Raw genomic sequence first — 14028 nt, 5'->3', positions numbered from 1 at the left:
TAATAATAAATGGGACAAAAACTTAGTGTTTATAATGTATATCATCGATAGACAGGGTAAAAAAAAAAGTTTACTGTCTACTGAAGCACGTCGAGTGGGTAACGATATGGAAGTATTGACGTGGACGTATTCCCCATACATAACCCATTTATGTGAATTATTGTTCGGTTGCGGATGATTATTATGAGTGGTTCAACATGAACGAGAAATTATTTATACTTTTCGAGGAAGCATGAGGCGGAAGCATTCATCGGCGTTAACAAAGACGTCCATCGTTACAAAATCATCGTCACCCGACTTATAGATGGAAAGTATACGATTTCAGCCCGTCCTCAACTACAGCACCAGAATCATCACAACAACAACCGTCTACATTAGTGTACATTTCGTAGCTATTTCAGATGGCACCGTAGCCGTATCAGATGACACCGTAGCCGTATCAGATGGCAACGTAGCCGTATCAGATGCCACTGTAACCAAGTCAGATGCCACCGTTTCCATATCAGATGCCACCGTAGTCGGGTCAGATGACACCTCAACTGGTTTAGATGCCACAGTCATAGGGTTCTATGACCCCTCATGGCGGATATTATACTTCCATGACATATATATTTTTTCCTCATTACAACATGTAAGCGTAAATTTCTGAGGAAAAAAGCCCAAGAATTTGTATCTTCTCCTTCAACAAGGGAAAAAACAACTGGAAGAATGTTGCAATTACCATCTTGAACAACTACCAATAGTAAAACTTGCTTGTATTTTTCGTACAAGAATGTCATATCGATTTGGACCACGGGCTTGTCGTATTTCACATAATTAATACACTATGGGTAAGTCCAAAAAAATCGGTAGAATTGGCATCGATGGTGAAGCACTCAATCATTGTTGTATGCATGGCAAGTTTTGAAGTCAACAATTGTCTCAGGATTCAATATGTGCACTACCCTAAACCAATTTGGTAGTTCGTTGTAAGATGCATACCACTCGTTATAAAGTGTTTTAATGACATTTTGCTTTGCATTTCATACTTTCTTGTATAAGACAGTGTACCCATATTACTACTGTTAGCTGAAATCAGTACCGCAATAGCTATATAGGAGTTTGCTTTGACTGTGTGCATGATGGCTTGACAGATAATGTCGGAGTCCAAGTTGGGATAGTCCTGGTTGATCCCTCGAGCACAATATGTGTGATGACCGTTGTATACTATTAGTTCTCATATATTGTTTTTCCTCTTCCTCTTCGATACACGAACCATCCAGTTATATTCATTATACCGTTGGACACAGTGGAAGACATATTTTTCGATGGTGGAACGGTTAACTCTAGACTGAACAAAATTATGAATGTAGTAATTCTTAATTGTCATCATAAATTCTTCTTTGGATGGAAACTTCATTCATCTATATAACTCATCATCATTGACTGATGAGTTAAATTCTTAGTCACCAACTTTAGGCATATTCGTAAATTCTGACCTGTACATTGCACCATAGTTAGCTTCATACATGTGTGTTGAATGTTTAGTGTGTATTGTATTTGTGGGAACTTCATCTACATCATCATCATCGGAGTCCATATTGAATAACAATGATTCTGGCTTAATGAATAGTCCATTCTCAGCATCATCCGCTCCTGGTTCTCGAAGAGGTTCTTCTGGTGGAGATGAGAGAGTTCCTCCACGATACTGGCATTTAGGTCAAACAAGTTGGTAGTTGAATCCATTACCCTTGAACTTGAAGGCATCTCGACATTGAGGTCGAAGAAGCTCGCAGTTGAATGCCTCCCCTTAGAAATTGAAGGCATCGTGTCAAATGGGTACAGAACAGATTGTTGCATCGAGGGCATCTCCATATTCATGTCAAAGAAATTGGTAGATGAATGCCTTCCCCTTGAATTGGAAGCGATGTTGCCATACAGATTATGCAACCACCTCGATACAAATCGTAACAAGTTGATGATGAATGTATCCCGTTGAACTTGATGGGATGATACCATCCCATTATCGAGTTAAAATCATTACACATTACTTGAGTTGAGTTGTCAACTCGATTAGCTTGTTGAGACAGCCTATAGTGAGAGCATAATGACATACCATGAACCACAGACACTTAGACAAATGTTGCATGCATATGTGTATCGGCATCAGAATATTGATTCTGAGAATTAACCATCATAACAACATCGCCATCGTTAGAAAGTTCGAACGTTGTATAAGTTAACAGAAATACTGCGGTTGGAAATCTGTACTAAAGTGAGTACAATCTTCTAATATTTTCAACATGAACCTTCCTTCAAATTTTAGTGATCAACTCCTCAAGAGTGATGTTTCTCTTGGAGGATATTTTAACAGAATGATTTGATGTGAAGGAGACGTCGGTTTCATCTTCTCGAATTTCTCCATCATAGTAAACAATAACTGAAATACGCTTCATTTTGAGAGTTTTAAAGATTGAAAATCTTATATCTACAAAAATAATAGATGAAATTCGCCTAATTAAATAAATAATATATAAATTAAAATATAAACTAATCCAAAAAATTTTAAAAAAATTACAATAATTTAAATAACATAATTTCATATTGTTACTATATCGGCAAAATGTCTCGAGGTATGATTCCGCTTTCAAATTTTACAACCGCAAAAACTAATATAAAATAATTAGTACAATAAAATTTATTAAAATAATTAAATATAAAATAAATATAATATAATAAAAATAATTTTATCTTATAAAAATAATAATAAAAATTCACTTAGCTTGATATAATGAATTGATAGAAGTGACAATAAACAAGTAATTTTAGTATGATGATGTTCGTATTTAAAGAAGTTATTTATAAGGGAGAGAGCATTTAAAAACTAAAATTTTTAGGCTTGCGTAATAAGAGAGTACCAATAATTCGAGGGTGGATAATGATCCGCATAATGAACACTTAAAATTATTTAAGATAATCCTCCTTTTAACATAGGGAAAAATTGAGATAAGATGGTAAAAGGAGAAGAAAAAAGACAAAAGCTACGAGTTCACGCATGGTTTCTTGATGGTTTTACGTCTCCTTCAAACTTTGCCGCTTGCTGAGTGTCTCTCTAATCTTCTATTCCATACATATAAAGATAATATTTCAGTTTTTACACCTTCATTATCTTCATAATATTTTAATGTTGTAGATCTAACTCCGATTCTTTCGTCTGACTTACCCCTTTCCCTTTATTTCTGTTCTTCTTTGATCTGTTGCAGCTGTTTCCATTCTTCTTCTTGTCTTCCATGAAAAAAAGTTGCTACTTTTATGTTGATTTTAGTATCTTCGGATGTGTAATCCGATACCCATTTCTCAAATCATTAAAATCTCGCGCGTTAACTTCAGTTTAATCTAATCTATGTAATTTTAGCTTCTGGGTACATCTACTCCACATTTTCTTATTAGAATTAGGGCTTTTTTTTTTTAAAAAAAAAAAGAAAATTCTGTTTTGATCATCCTTGAATAACACATGGATTACGGTAGAGAAAATGTAGTTAATGTGATTCCGACGACCAAAGACAACCTCAATCACGGTCCAATTTCGAGCTGCCACCGAACAAGAAACCAAGAAATTCCTAGGATTTGAATTCCAGGTCCAAAGCCATAGGCAAAACGTATTTCAAGACCAAACTTTGTTGCAAGTTCAGGGCCGGCACTTGCCCGTACGTTACGAATTGTAACTTCGCTCATAGCATCGAAGAGCTCCGACGCCCGCCTCCTAATTGGCAAGAAATAGTGGCTGCTCACGAAGAAGAGAAAGGGATTTCGTCGGAGCCAAGTGAAGAATTCCAGATTCCTTCTTTGGGGTCTAATAGTTTTTCATGGGAAACGCAGAGATCGTATAAGGGAAGGCATTGCAAGAAGTTTTATACAGAGGAAGGGTGTCCTTATGGTGATAGTTGCACGTTTTTTCACGACGAGCAGTCGAAGAATGGAGAGAGTGTAGGTATAAGTTTAGGACCTGGAGGGTACGGTGGTGGTGGTGGACTGGTGGTGGGGGAGGAGGTGGTGGTGGTGCTGCTGCTGCTAGTGGTGGCGGTGGCGGGAATGTTTCGAGTGTTAAGCCATCTAATTGGAAGACCGGATTTGTAATAAGTGGGAACTTACTGGTTACTGCCCATTTGGAAATAAATGTCATTTTGCTCATGGAACTGCAGGTATGGTTTATTCGTTGATTGATTGAGTAATCGATTTAGTTATGGGAAGCATTTATGGTTGTCAACTGAAAAGCTCCTATTTAAGTACAAGTACCTGTAATTTCAGTTCCCTCGAGTATACATTTTTTTAGCTCTCCCTCGAGTATGCTAGAATCGTCTGTTTGGTTAGTATGCTTCTCTATAGCTATTGTTTTGAAGTGGCTAGAATTCGAATTTAAAACCGGTGGGATTTTGCTTTTTCCTGAATGGCTGCCATACATTTTTATCAATGAGTATCATGCAAATTGGATGCTAGTTGATGTTGGACTGTTTTCATGGTAATATGCACTTGTTTGAGAATCATGAACTTATTACTTACCGAAGGCATATGCTTGTAGCCTTCTTGTTGTCGTGCCTTTGAAATTCGAGAACCTTCGTCGCAGTTCTACCTTTGAATTTAACTTAAAGCCGGTGCTCCATTGATGAGTAGCTAACCTGATAGATGTTTTTGTTGTTTATTTGTAGTTTTCAGCTAGTCGTGGGTATCTTCTGTGCTTTAGCATGTACTTTATTTGATGGAAATAAGCTTTATATGGATTTTGGTCTCCTGCTGCTATAGGGATATATGTTTTTTTTCTTTTTGTGAATGCAGAGTTACACCGATACGGAGGTTCGGTTGCGGATACAGAGGTTAAGGATTCTTCTGCTGCCCCTTCTGATTTGAAGCAAGTGGGAGGAGTGCCTTCAAAGACTCTTACAGATACTATATCTGCATTAGTCCCTTCAGTTCCACATTCAGATGTTTATCATCTTGGAGTTCCTTCACAGTGAACATCTGTCGTACTCCAGAAGCCAGGACAAAGAACTCTCCACAATTGGAAAGGTCCGGATAAAATCAGTCGGATATACGGTGACTGGATCGATGATATTGAATAAACACCGTTCTTTCAGGAACCAAGAGCCGAGTGCTGAGAGATGAGAGATGAAATTCCTTACACTAAGAAACTTATCCTGGGAAAGTGAATAATTTTAGATATTCCTAGGACAGTTGTGTCATGTACCCTCGAGCTTATTCACATCTCGGCTGCATAATTTTTAAGTATGAATATTCCCTCCCTGGCTGGGAATATGAAGCTTGTACGACTGTTGTAGACTTTGTCCTTGTTATCAAATATGAATTAAATGGCACTTATAATCTGAAAAAAGAACTTATTTCCATTTTGCTAAATTTATCATTTGCAGAAACCTTTAACTGCAAGCTAATTTGCAGTCACAGCCTCTCCAGGAAAAGAAAATTCCAAGTTAAAATCTTCTTAACTCTCATGTTTAGCCAACTAATTAGATGGATTAGTATTAAAAGCACAGGATACTTTGGTACTTGGCTTGAACCTGAACCAGAACCAGAACAAGAGTACTGCCTGTAACCAAATACTAAATACGGAATGTTGTGGTTTGAATAATCAACTAGTAAACAGAGCAAGTCACACAAAGGACTCGCTCAATAACCATAAATATAATGCTTACCAAGCATTAGCTTTCATATTGACACATTGACATGCTGCCTTGTTATTCTCTTCTTTCTCCGCAACAACTAACAGAGATCTCGTTTTTTTCCACTCGTCGATGAAAATTTATGATGCCGGAGCGATCTACATTCCAGTCATTGCTGCCCTTTTCATTTCTCTGTCACCGTCATCCGGTTATGCCAAACCATTCTCACCATACTTCAACTTGCCACCACCAATAACCATAGCTGTAATCTTCTTCGTTTCGTTCTTCTTCGGTTTCTTAACATTATACTTTTGTAGATGTATGGTGGAGATTCTTCTACGCATATGGCATAATCGGCGTAGCCCTTCACCTCCAGTCGATATAGCTTCCACGGAAGGTGAAATTATGAATAACGGCCTTGATCCTGAACTAATACAAGCTTTTCCAACATTCTATTATTCCACTGTCAAGGAGTTTCGAAGCGAAAAGTACGGCCTAGAATGCGCGATTTGTTTGGAAGAGTTTAATGACGACGATATGCTTCAACTTTTGACGATATGTTGTCATGTTTACCATAAAGGGTGTGTTGATCTTTGGCTTGAATCTCATAAAACTTGTCCGGTTTGTCGTGGGGAATTTGATGTGCCTAGGAAATCATTTGAGAAATCCCCTCTGTTTGTTCGTAGCAACTCCATGCGTGAAATGGTAACGAATCAAAGTTCAGTAGAAGATTCCGTTTGCATCAACATTAAAGACGACAATGACGACAAAGTCGACCGAGCAGAAGACGAAGCAGAAGCCACTTCAAGTGCAAGAGAAGAACAACTTAGGAGACGTGAAAGGATGGAAAATTTTTCAAGGTCACATTCCACGGGGCATTCCATAGGTAGGAATAGAGAAGATGATAGATATACTCTTCGACTGCCAGACCAAGTCAAAATAAAACTTGTTAGGGGACACCACGCTGTAAAAAGTTGCATTGTCTTTGGTGAATTCACGAACCCCTCGAACGACAGGAACAGCCATTCCATCGAAGCATCGGAGACTCGCGGAGGATATCAACATGGATAAAAGATAAAAAAGACACTTGGATCTTTACATTGTCGTACGAAATTTTGATATAAATTACAGCAAGCATTGCGTTGTGTTAGGAAATTCCGATACATACATACATAAATATATGTGTATGTATGTATGTATGTATGTATCAAGCAGCAATCCAAAATTTACAGCAAGTGCATGCATTTCACTGTTAACCGTCTATTGAGATATGCACCCATGGTGAAATGATTACAACAAATATAGCAACTTAATAACAGGAGAATTTTCATACTTTTCTTTATAGTTCACACAAAAAGCAGGTAATTTTTTGAGATTACCATGGAGTAAAAATTTACTCCAAGTTTACAAATTTCCTGTTACACGACTTGCCTGTCTACTGCTAGTAAGGCATTTTCAAAAGCACTGAAAATTCTATATATGACCAAAACAAAAGACAAAAAAAATCTATGTATGACCATACCATCCACCATAGGTGAACTGTAAATGCTTACAATGATGCTAGGTGTCACGATTGATGGCCCACAAAAGGGAAAAATAGACAAAGAAAAAGCCAAAAAAGTAAAAGAGAATAATGTTCAAATTCAATTTATGTATAACATCATCGTTTTCATACCAGACGATGGTGACATTTGATAGGCGTTAAGCCTTCAAAGCATGTAAGAAAATATCGATCGTGACCATGATCATGCACATGGAAATGCATATGTATATATTACTTAACACATTTCGTAGAAGCTACAACTTTAGTATATAGATGTTTACTGGTAATCGTACATATTATTGTAGTATATGAGGTGTAGAGTGTAGACATCGACTTATATTTGTATAAAAGAACTAAAAGACTAGCAGAGAGGAAAGCTAGGCAAAGCTTAGCCCAATCAGTATGAATTACGAGAGGTAAAAGCAGACAAAAAGGGAAAAGGTAAGAGATTAGATTATGGAAGATTGCAGAAATTTTGTACTACTTTTTAAGTATATTAAGCTGACGGTCACATGGATTACACTGCAATGTGTCAGACAAAATTGGTCCATGACTGGTCCACCTCCATCAGTCCTCTTCACCGGTACTTAAGGGCATAATCCCACATCCCTCTGTGGCCAAGTTATACAAGAAAAACATTATTGTTTTGGTTGGAAAATTGAAGATTAATGATGGGTTTTGATTGAAAATAAGGCACCATATTATTGTTTTCATGTTCTGGTAATGTGTTGATATGTCTTTGATATTGTTTTGATGTTTGATGCAAACTAGCAATATCAGTTCATCATGAGCAATAAGTGAGTATATATTTCTGTTGGCACTTTTCTTTCGATGCTTCACTTGATGGATATTGACATATATATACACCAAAGTATACTGTATACATATACATGTATAAGAGGATTTGCTGGTGCATGAACAGAGATCGAGTGGGGAAGGGATATGCACGGGAGGCTAAATGGCTAGACCATTGTGCAGCTTCCATTTCATGGATTTCTGATCACTTGCAACAAAAGCTGCTGTGTCGATAATTGACATCACGGTTTGGTTGGGGGTGGTGATGATGATTCATGAAAGTGCTTAAAAAATCACGTCTTTTTTTAACCTTAGCCTATGCATCATGGGTTTTTGCAGTACTCTGCAGATTCTCACATTTCCATATGTATTTTTCTTGCATGTTTCCGATCATTGGCAAGTCGAATGATAAATGGCTAAGGTAAAACCCAATTTCCATGAAACCAAACAAGAAAACCCATGGCTTGTCATTTGTCAAGCGCATGATAATTATGTAAATATATATATTGTGTATGGGAGAATCTAGAGTGAGTGCTTTGAGCCAAGTCCATTCAACACAGATTTGAATGTTGAAATGAAGAGTAGCTTTTAACCAGCTGGTTTTTGTGTTGTTGGTATGCATATTTCTATATAGATTTGGACCCCCCTCCATTGCCAGTGCTGACAGCATCTATGAGAATCGGGAAGACAAACCCTAAATCTAAAAGAGGGTTTACTGTTTTTCTTTCTTTCTTTCCCCTTTCACGTGTCCCGTATCTCTCATTTTAACCTCTTGAATATAAATTTTTCAAAAAAAAACCTCTTAAATTTACCCTTCAAAAACCAAAAATCACCTTCATTTCAACCTCGCCTGCTCTCTCTCTCTCTCTCTCTCTCTCTCTTCCTCTCTCAAATTTTGTGTCTTGGAGAAATTAGAATTGCAGTTGATATTGTTTGTGCTTCCGCAGATTTTAGAGAAATGACGCTTGAAACCCTTTCTTCTAACGAGCTCTTTAACTTCGTTATCTATGATACTATATCTGCAACCCCATACGGCAGCAATGACTCTTTCGTCACTACTTTTTCAATGGAAAATAGTCTCAGTTCCCAAGAACAAGCTAGAAGTACCGCTTTGAATTGCTCTCCAACGGAGGCGACTCCTCATCCACAATGCAGCCGCTCGCCAGCGGCGGAGCGGAGGACTAACCTGGCCGTTAAAGGGAGGAAAAAGAGGAGGAGAAAGCCGAGGGTTTGCAAGAACAAAGAAGAGGCTGAGACTCAAAGAATGACTCACATTGCTGTTGAGAGAAACAGGCGAAAACAAATGAATGAACATCTGGCTGTTCTACGCTCGCTCATGCCTGATCTTATGTCCAAAGGGTATCGTCTTCTTCCTTTCATTTCATCTTTTAATCTTTGGATTGTTGATACATGCATAGTTAGTTCATGGGTTGTTGGGCCCTTTTGCATTAAGAAAAACCCCAAACTAATTGATAATGCTTAAGAGAAACATAATTCTCATGTGATTCACTACAGTACTGAAAGCTGGACTGATTGAAGTCTAAAGTTGAATAATAATAGTTCAGACTAAAAAGAAAAAGGTTGAATAATAGTTTAGCAACATGTTGCTGCAAAATCCATCAGAGCTTGTCAAGGTAAAAGTTTGAACTAGAATTGGCAAATTTTTAAAAGAAATTATTGCCTTTTGCTTTTCTTTGGATTATTCTTTTGTCTGCTAGTCATGAAAAAGTGGGATCATAGAAAGAAAAAGCTGTTCCTCTAAATTATGGTAAATGGTAAGATCAAGGATACTGCAAATGAGCTTTTTGCCTGTGTTTAACATAAATGAGACTATTTTTTTGCATGTGTAGGGTGATCAAGCATCCATAGTTGGTGGTGCCATAGAGTTTGTGAAGGAGCTTGAGCATCTTCTGCAAACCCTTGAATCTGAAAAGCTTCGGGTACTGCAACAAGTAAGATCAGAAGCTGCTGCCGATGAAGAAAACAGCAGCACCAACACCAACACCAAACTGTTGTCGTCGTCACCACCATTTGCACAGTTTTTCATGCATCCACAGTACACCTGGTCTCAGATCCCTAACGGGTACACATCAAAGACCAAGGCATCAACGGCGGATATTGAGGTGACATTGATCGAAACTCATGCCAATCTTCGAATCCTCTCACGAAAAGGTCCCCCGCAACTTTCCAAGCTTATTGCAGGTTTCCAATCACTTTACCTTTCCATCCTCCACCTCAATGTCACCACCATGGATCCATTAGTCCTCTACTCTATCAGTGCCAAGGTAATAGCAATCACAGGGATAAATTATATGTTTTGCTACTGCTATTACAATATAGTATGGTTTTCTTCGGACATTCTGCGAATACAAAGAGATGGTCATCTTCAATTATTGTCATATGGGGGAATGTGCAGATACTGTCTTTTCCTCTCGTATACTTTGTTTTTCTCCTTGAAGAGGCAAAATGTCATTTTCCGTAATTTTAGACCAACTCTGTTTAGTTATTTTATCATCATGTATGATTGAAGAAAAGCATGGAGTTTTGGGCTAAAATTCGAAAATTCTGAATGCAGGTTGAAGAAGGATGCCAACTCAGTTCAGTAGATGACATAGCAAGGGCAGTTCACCACATGATCGGAATAATTGAGGAAGAAGATGCTACTGCCTTGTGTTGATCGATCCAAATCACCAAAATGCCACCCACTTTTTTTCTTCATTTTTACTTTAGGGTCTGGGTTTGGATTATGTTCAAGAGTTTCTGCAACTTTTTTACTGCCATTGTATGTATGAAGGCTTGAGTCAATGAAGTAGTATGTGTGAATATATAAAACTATGTTACTACTTAATGTTTGCCTTTAAATGTCAATGGGGTCGTTGTTGAGGTCTCATGCATGCATGCATCAGCCACAATTGATTCTTCAAATATTTACTAAAATTTTCAATAGGAGACGCTATTAGTTAGGATGTACCTGTCGCTCCTAAAAATCTAAAATTATCATATATTTTAGATTTTTTTTATATATTTTCTATTGAAAATCTATTTTCGCCCCCTAAAATTTTATTCGCCCCTCTAACATAAAATCCTACATCCGTTCCCTGTAAATAGTAATTTGCGCCTTTCTTCTCCAACCAATTAAAACGAAGTTTTTGCAGGGTTGGGCACATCATTATTTCATATGATAAAAAAATATCACTTTTCTAAAAAACATTATTTGAATGTTGCTTTAATAATTAAATTAGAACTAAACATTATTGCTTGAAACAAATACATTAGTGATTTTTTATCTAATATTATATGATACAATTTTAATTAAAGAATATAACAATAAATTCTTTAACCACTAAAATTGGTTGATGTCATGTAAAATGTTATTTTTATCTAGTCTTAGTTTTGCAAAAGTTTTAATTTTAGTTTTATAAATTTATTCTTTTATAATTAGTTTTATAGCATTTTCTCATGTTTAATGAATGTTTTGGTTATTCTTTTACGTATCCATTTCTATGAGATTCAGTAAAATATTATGAAATGACTACCTCATTTGAATAACTCTATTGTAAATGAATTATTTTATTAATGATGATAATTATCTGGATAATATTATAAAAATTAAGTTTGAATATATTGAATATGATTTATTGTCATCTTTAAGTAGAGACAGACGCATGATTTTATATTAGAGTGGTGGACTTGAACTTAAAAAATTTAAGTGGGTGAATATAATTTTAGGGGTAAAGGGCGAAAACAATTTTTTAATAAAAAAATATATAAAAATTTAAAATATATGATAATTTTAGATTTTTAGGCGGACGATCGCCCACTTGCTCCACCCCGCCCATCCCTATCTCTAAGAATCCGTGAATTGAGTAGATTCATTATTATCATTGTTGTTGTTGGCCCCATCTATTGAATCATTGGGAGAAAAAAAATGGGACCATAACTTTTGTCTAAAATGAAATTAAAATAGTTGGTTCAAAAACAAAACACAAGCAGATAAACGCAGGAAATATAAGCAATCGGAAAAGAAAAATTACCAACAAAATACTAATGTTTTCATGATCTAAACGAGAAAATAAAAAAAACATTGAAATCATTTTTCGATTTCACAAGATGAGTATAGTTCTCACTTAGGCTTCATCTTATACAGTATTTACATATGTAACAATCTCCATCTTTTTCATGAATTCATGATTATGCAACTGTGAATATGATTTGTTTCCCTTTAAAGCTGCGGATTTGAAAGGGGAACGGATAAATCTCTTACTCTTCCTTGCCTAGCAAGAAACAATCTACCACTGGAAAAGGATCTCTTCATTGCACATTGCAACACGCTCATTCTATTGCTAACCTTACAGGCTTCACCTGGTTGTTTCGATGAACCAGCAATACCTGATGAGAACCGGCGCTCTTCATCTCTTCCATCACCCTCTTGATTCCCAACTGATACATGGGTTTGGCACAAATGATACATGGAGATTGATCTTCTCATTTGTTGATGATAACCTTCGTCTCTAATACGAATCACGGCATCTCTTAGATCACTGAAAGTACGCGACGACGGAGTCTTTGGAAACTCAGCATGTCTTTGTGAACCTTGTTCATCGGCTAGATTTTCATTTGCTGATGCTTGTTTGATCCCCGGAGGAGTTTTGGTCATCGGGGGCGCTTCTGAAGCAGTAATAAGGACTATATTAGCTCGACAGAAAGGGCAATTCGAGTGAGACCTGAGCCATGTATCAATGCTGGGGAGATGGAAAGCATGGCTGCATTTAGGCAACAGCCTTAAACTCTCATCATCTCGGAAATCGTTGAGACAGACCAAGCAATCCGATCCTTAGACCAAACCATCACCTTTTTTGTATTTGAAAAGCCTTGATGGACTTTATCAAAGCCTCATCCAATCCAGTAATCGAAATCTGTCACGGCTCGTGTGCAGAAGGGTCGTGATCGTCTTCCATTACTTCATCAGTCTCAAGATTACTCTCTTCTACCGGTGGAGTCCCCGTTCCCACAGTATTTAGATTCTATCGCGTAGTAATTTACTAGAAGAAAAGTGTCAAAAGAATACTTGCGGAATATTTCATTTATTTATTTATTTTACTTCACAAATCATCTGTACATATATTTATACACAAGTAACAAACTGCTGAACTAACTAATCATCAACTAACTGCAATATAACAAATTGAACCAACATTAAATAAGCTAGCTAATTCTCAACACTCCTCGTCAAGTTGGGACTAAAAACATTTCTAAGCCCTAACTTGAATATTAGATACTCATGTTGTTGCCTTCCCAAAGCTTTCGTTATAATGTCTGCTTGTTGTTCGGTCGTACTTACATAATCTGCTTGTATAATCCCTTCTTGAATCTTCTCCCGAGCAAAGTGGAAATCAATCTCGATGTGTTTAGTATCTTCATGAAACACAAGATTTGCAGCTATTTATAGGGCTGCCGTTGAATCCATACTTATATACTCTGCCTCTGCTGAAGAATGGGCCACTGTGTATTGTTTCTTTGACTTCCAAGAAATCAAAGAATCCCCCAATTTAATGCAAAAGCGAATGACTAATTTCCTTGACATGGGACAAGCTGCCCAGTCTGAGTCACCAAATGCATTTAGTTGACATTCACTCGCTGCACTTAGCATGACCCATTTTCCTGGGTTCTTCTTAATGTATCTCACCAATCTGAGTGATGCTTATAGATGAGGTCGCTTCGGTCCCTGCATAAACTGACTCAAATGGTGTACGACATAGGTGATATTCGGCCTTGTGTGGGTTAAATTAATCTGAGTACGAGTCTTTGAAAAGTCGTTTCATCTTCTAACACTTTATCTTCATCATTTACCTTTCCATCACCATCATGGGCTGCTGTAGTAAATATCTTATTTTGTTCCAAAGGTGTTATTGTCGGTTGAGCACCCCCCAAACCAATATCTTCAATCAACTCTAGTGTATACTTTCTTTGACTCAAAAGAATCCCATCTTTAGACCTCAAGAATTCTATTCCAAGAAAGTACTTTAGATCTCCCAAGCA

General features: G+C 37.0%; 2 protein-coding genes and 2 pseudogenes across 2 annotated transcripts; 3 read left to right on the top strand and 1 right to left on the bottom strand.

Moving 5' to 3' along the window:
* The first annotated feature begins 304 nt into the window (after nt 1-304).
* LOC120127502 lies at nt 305-5344 on the top strand (annotated as a pseudogene).
* Nucleotides 5345-5783: 439 nt separating this feature from the next.
* Nucleotides 5784-6722, top strand: LOC120127501 (RING-H2 finger protein ATL29-like). Its single transcript, XM_039145399.1, has one exon. It carries the CDS (start codon nt 5784-5786, stop codon nt 6720-6722), a length of 939 nt encoding a protein of 312 aa, XP_039001330.1.
* Nucleotides 6723-8828: 2106 nt separating this feature from the next.
* LOC120127495 lies at nt 8829-10840 on the top strand (annotated as a pseudogene).
* Nucleotides 10841-12161: 1321 nt separating this feature from the next.
* Nucleotides 12162-13021, bottom strand: LOC120127496. Its single transcript, XM_039145393.1, has one exon. It carries the CDS (start codon nt 12644-12646, stop codon nt 12212-12214), a length of 435 nt encoding a protein of 144 aa, XP_039001324.1. The 5' UTR covers nt 12647-13021; the 3' UTR covers nt 12162-12211.
* Nucleotides 13022-14028: the final 1007 nt, after the last annotated feature.

The sequence above is a fragment of the Hibiscus syriacus genome, unplaced genomic scaffold, assembly GCF_006381635.1.
Source record: "Hibiscus syriacus cultivar Baekdansim isolate YM2019G1 unplaced genomic scaffold, ASM638163v2 tig00110468_pilon, whole genome shotgun sequence".
Lineage (NCBI taxonomy): Eukaryota > Viridiplantae > Streptophyta > Magnoliopsida > Malvales > Malvaceae > Hibiscus > Hibiscus syriacus.
This window is presented reverse-complemented; position numbering and strand designations above follow the sequence as displayed.

What these genes read in the sequence shown, in the direction of transcription:
- LOC120127501 (XM_039145399.1), top strand. Translation starts at nt 5,784, where the DNA reads ATGAAAATTTATGATGCCGGAGCGATCTACATTCCAGTCATTGCTGCC.
- LOC120127496 (XM_039145393.1), bottom strand. Translation starts at nt 12,646, where the DNA reads ATGACCAAAACTCCTCCGGGGATCAAACAAGCATCAGCAAATGAAAAT.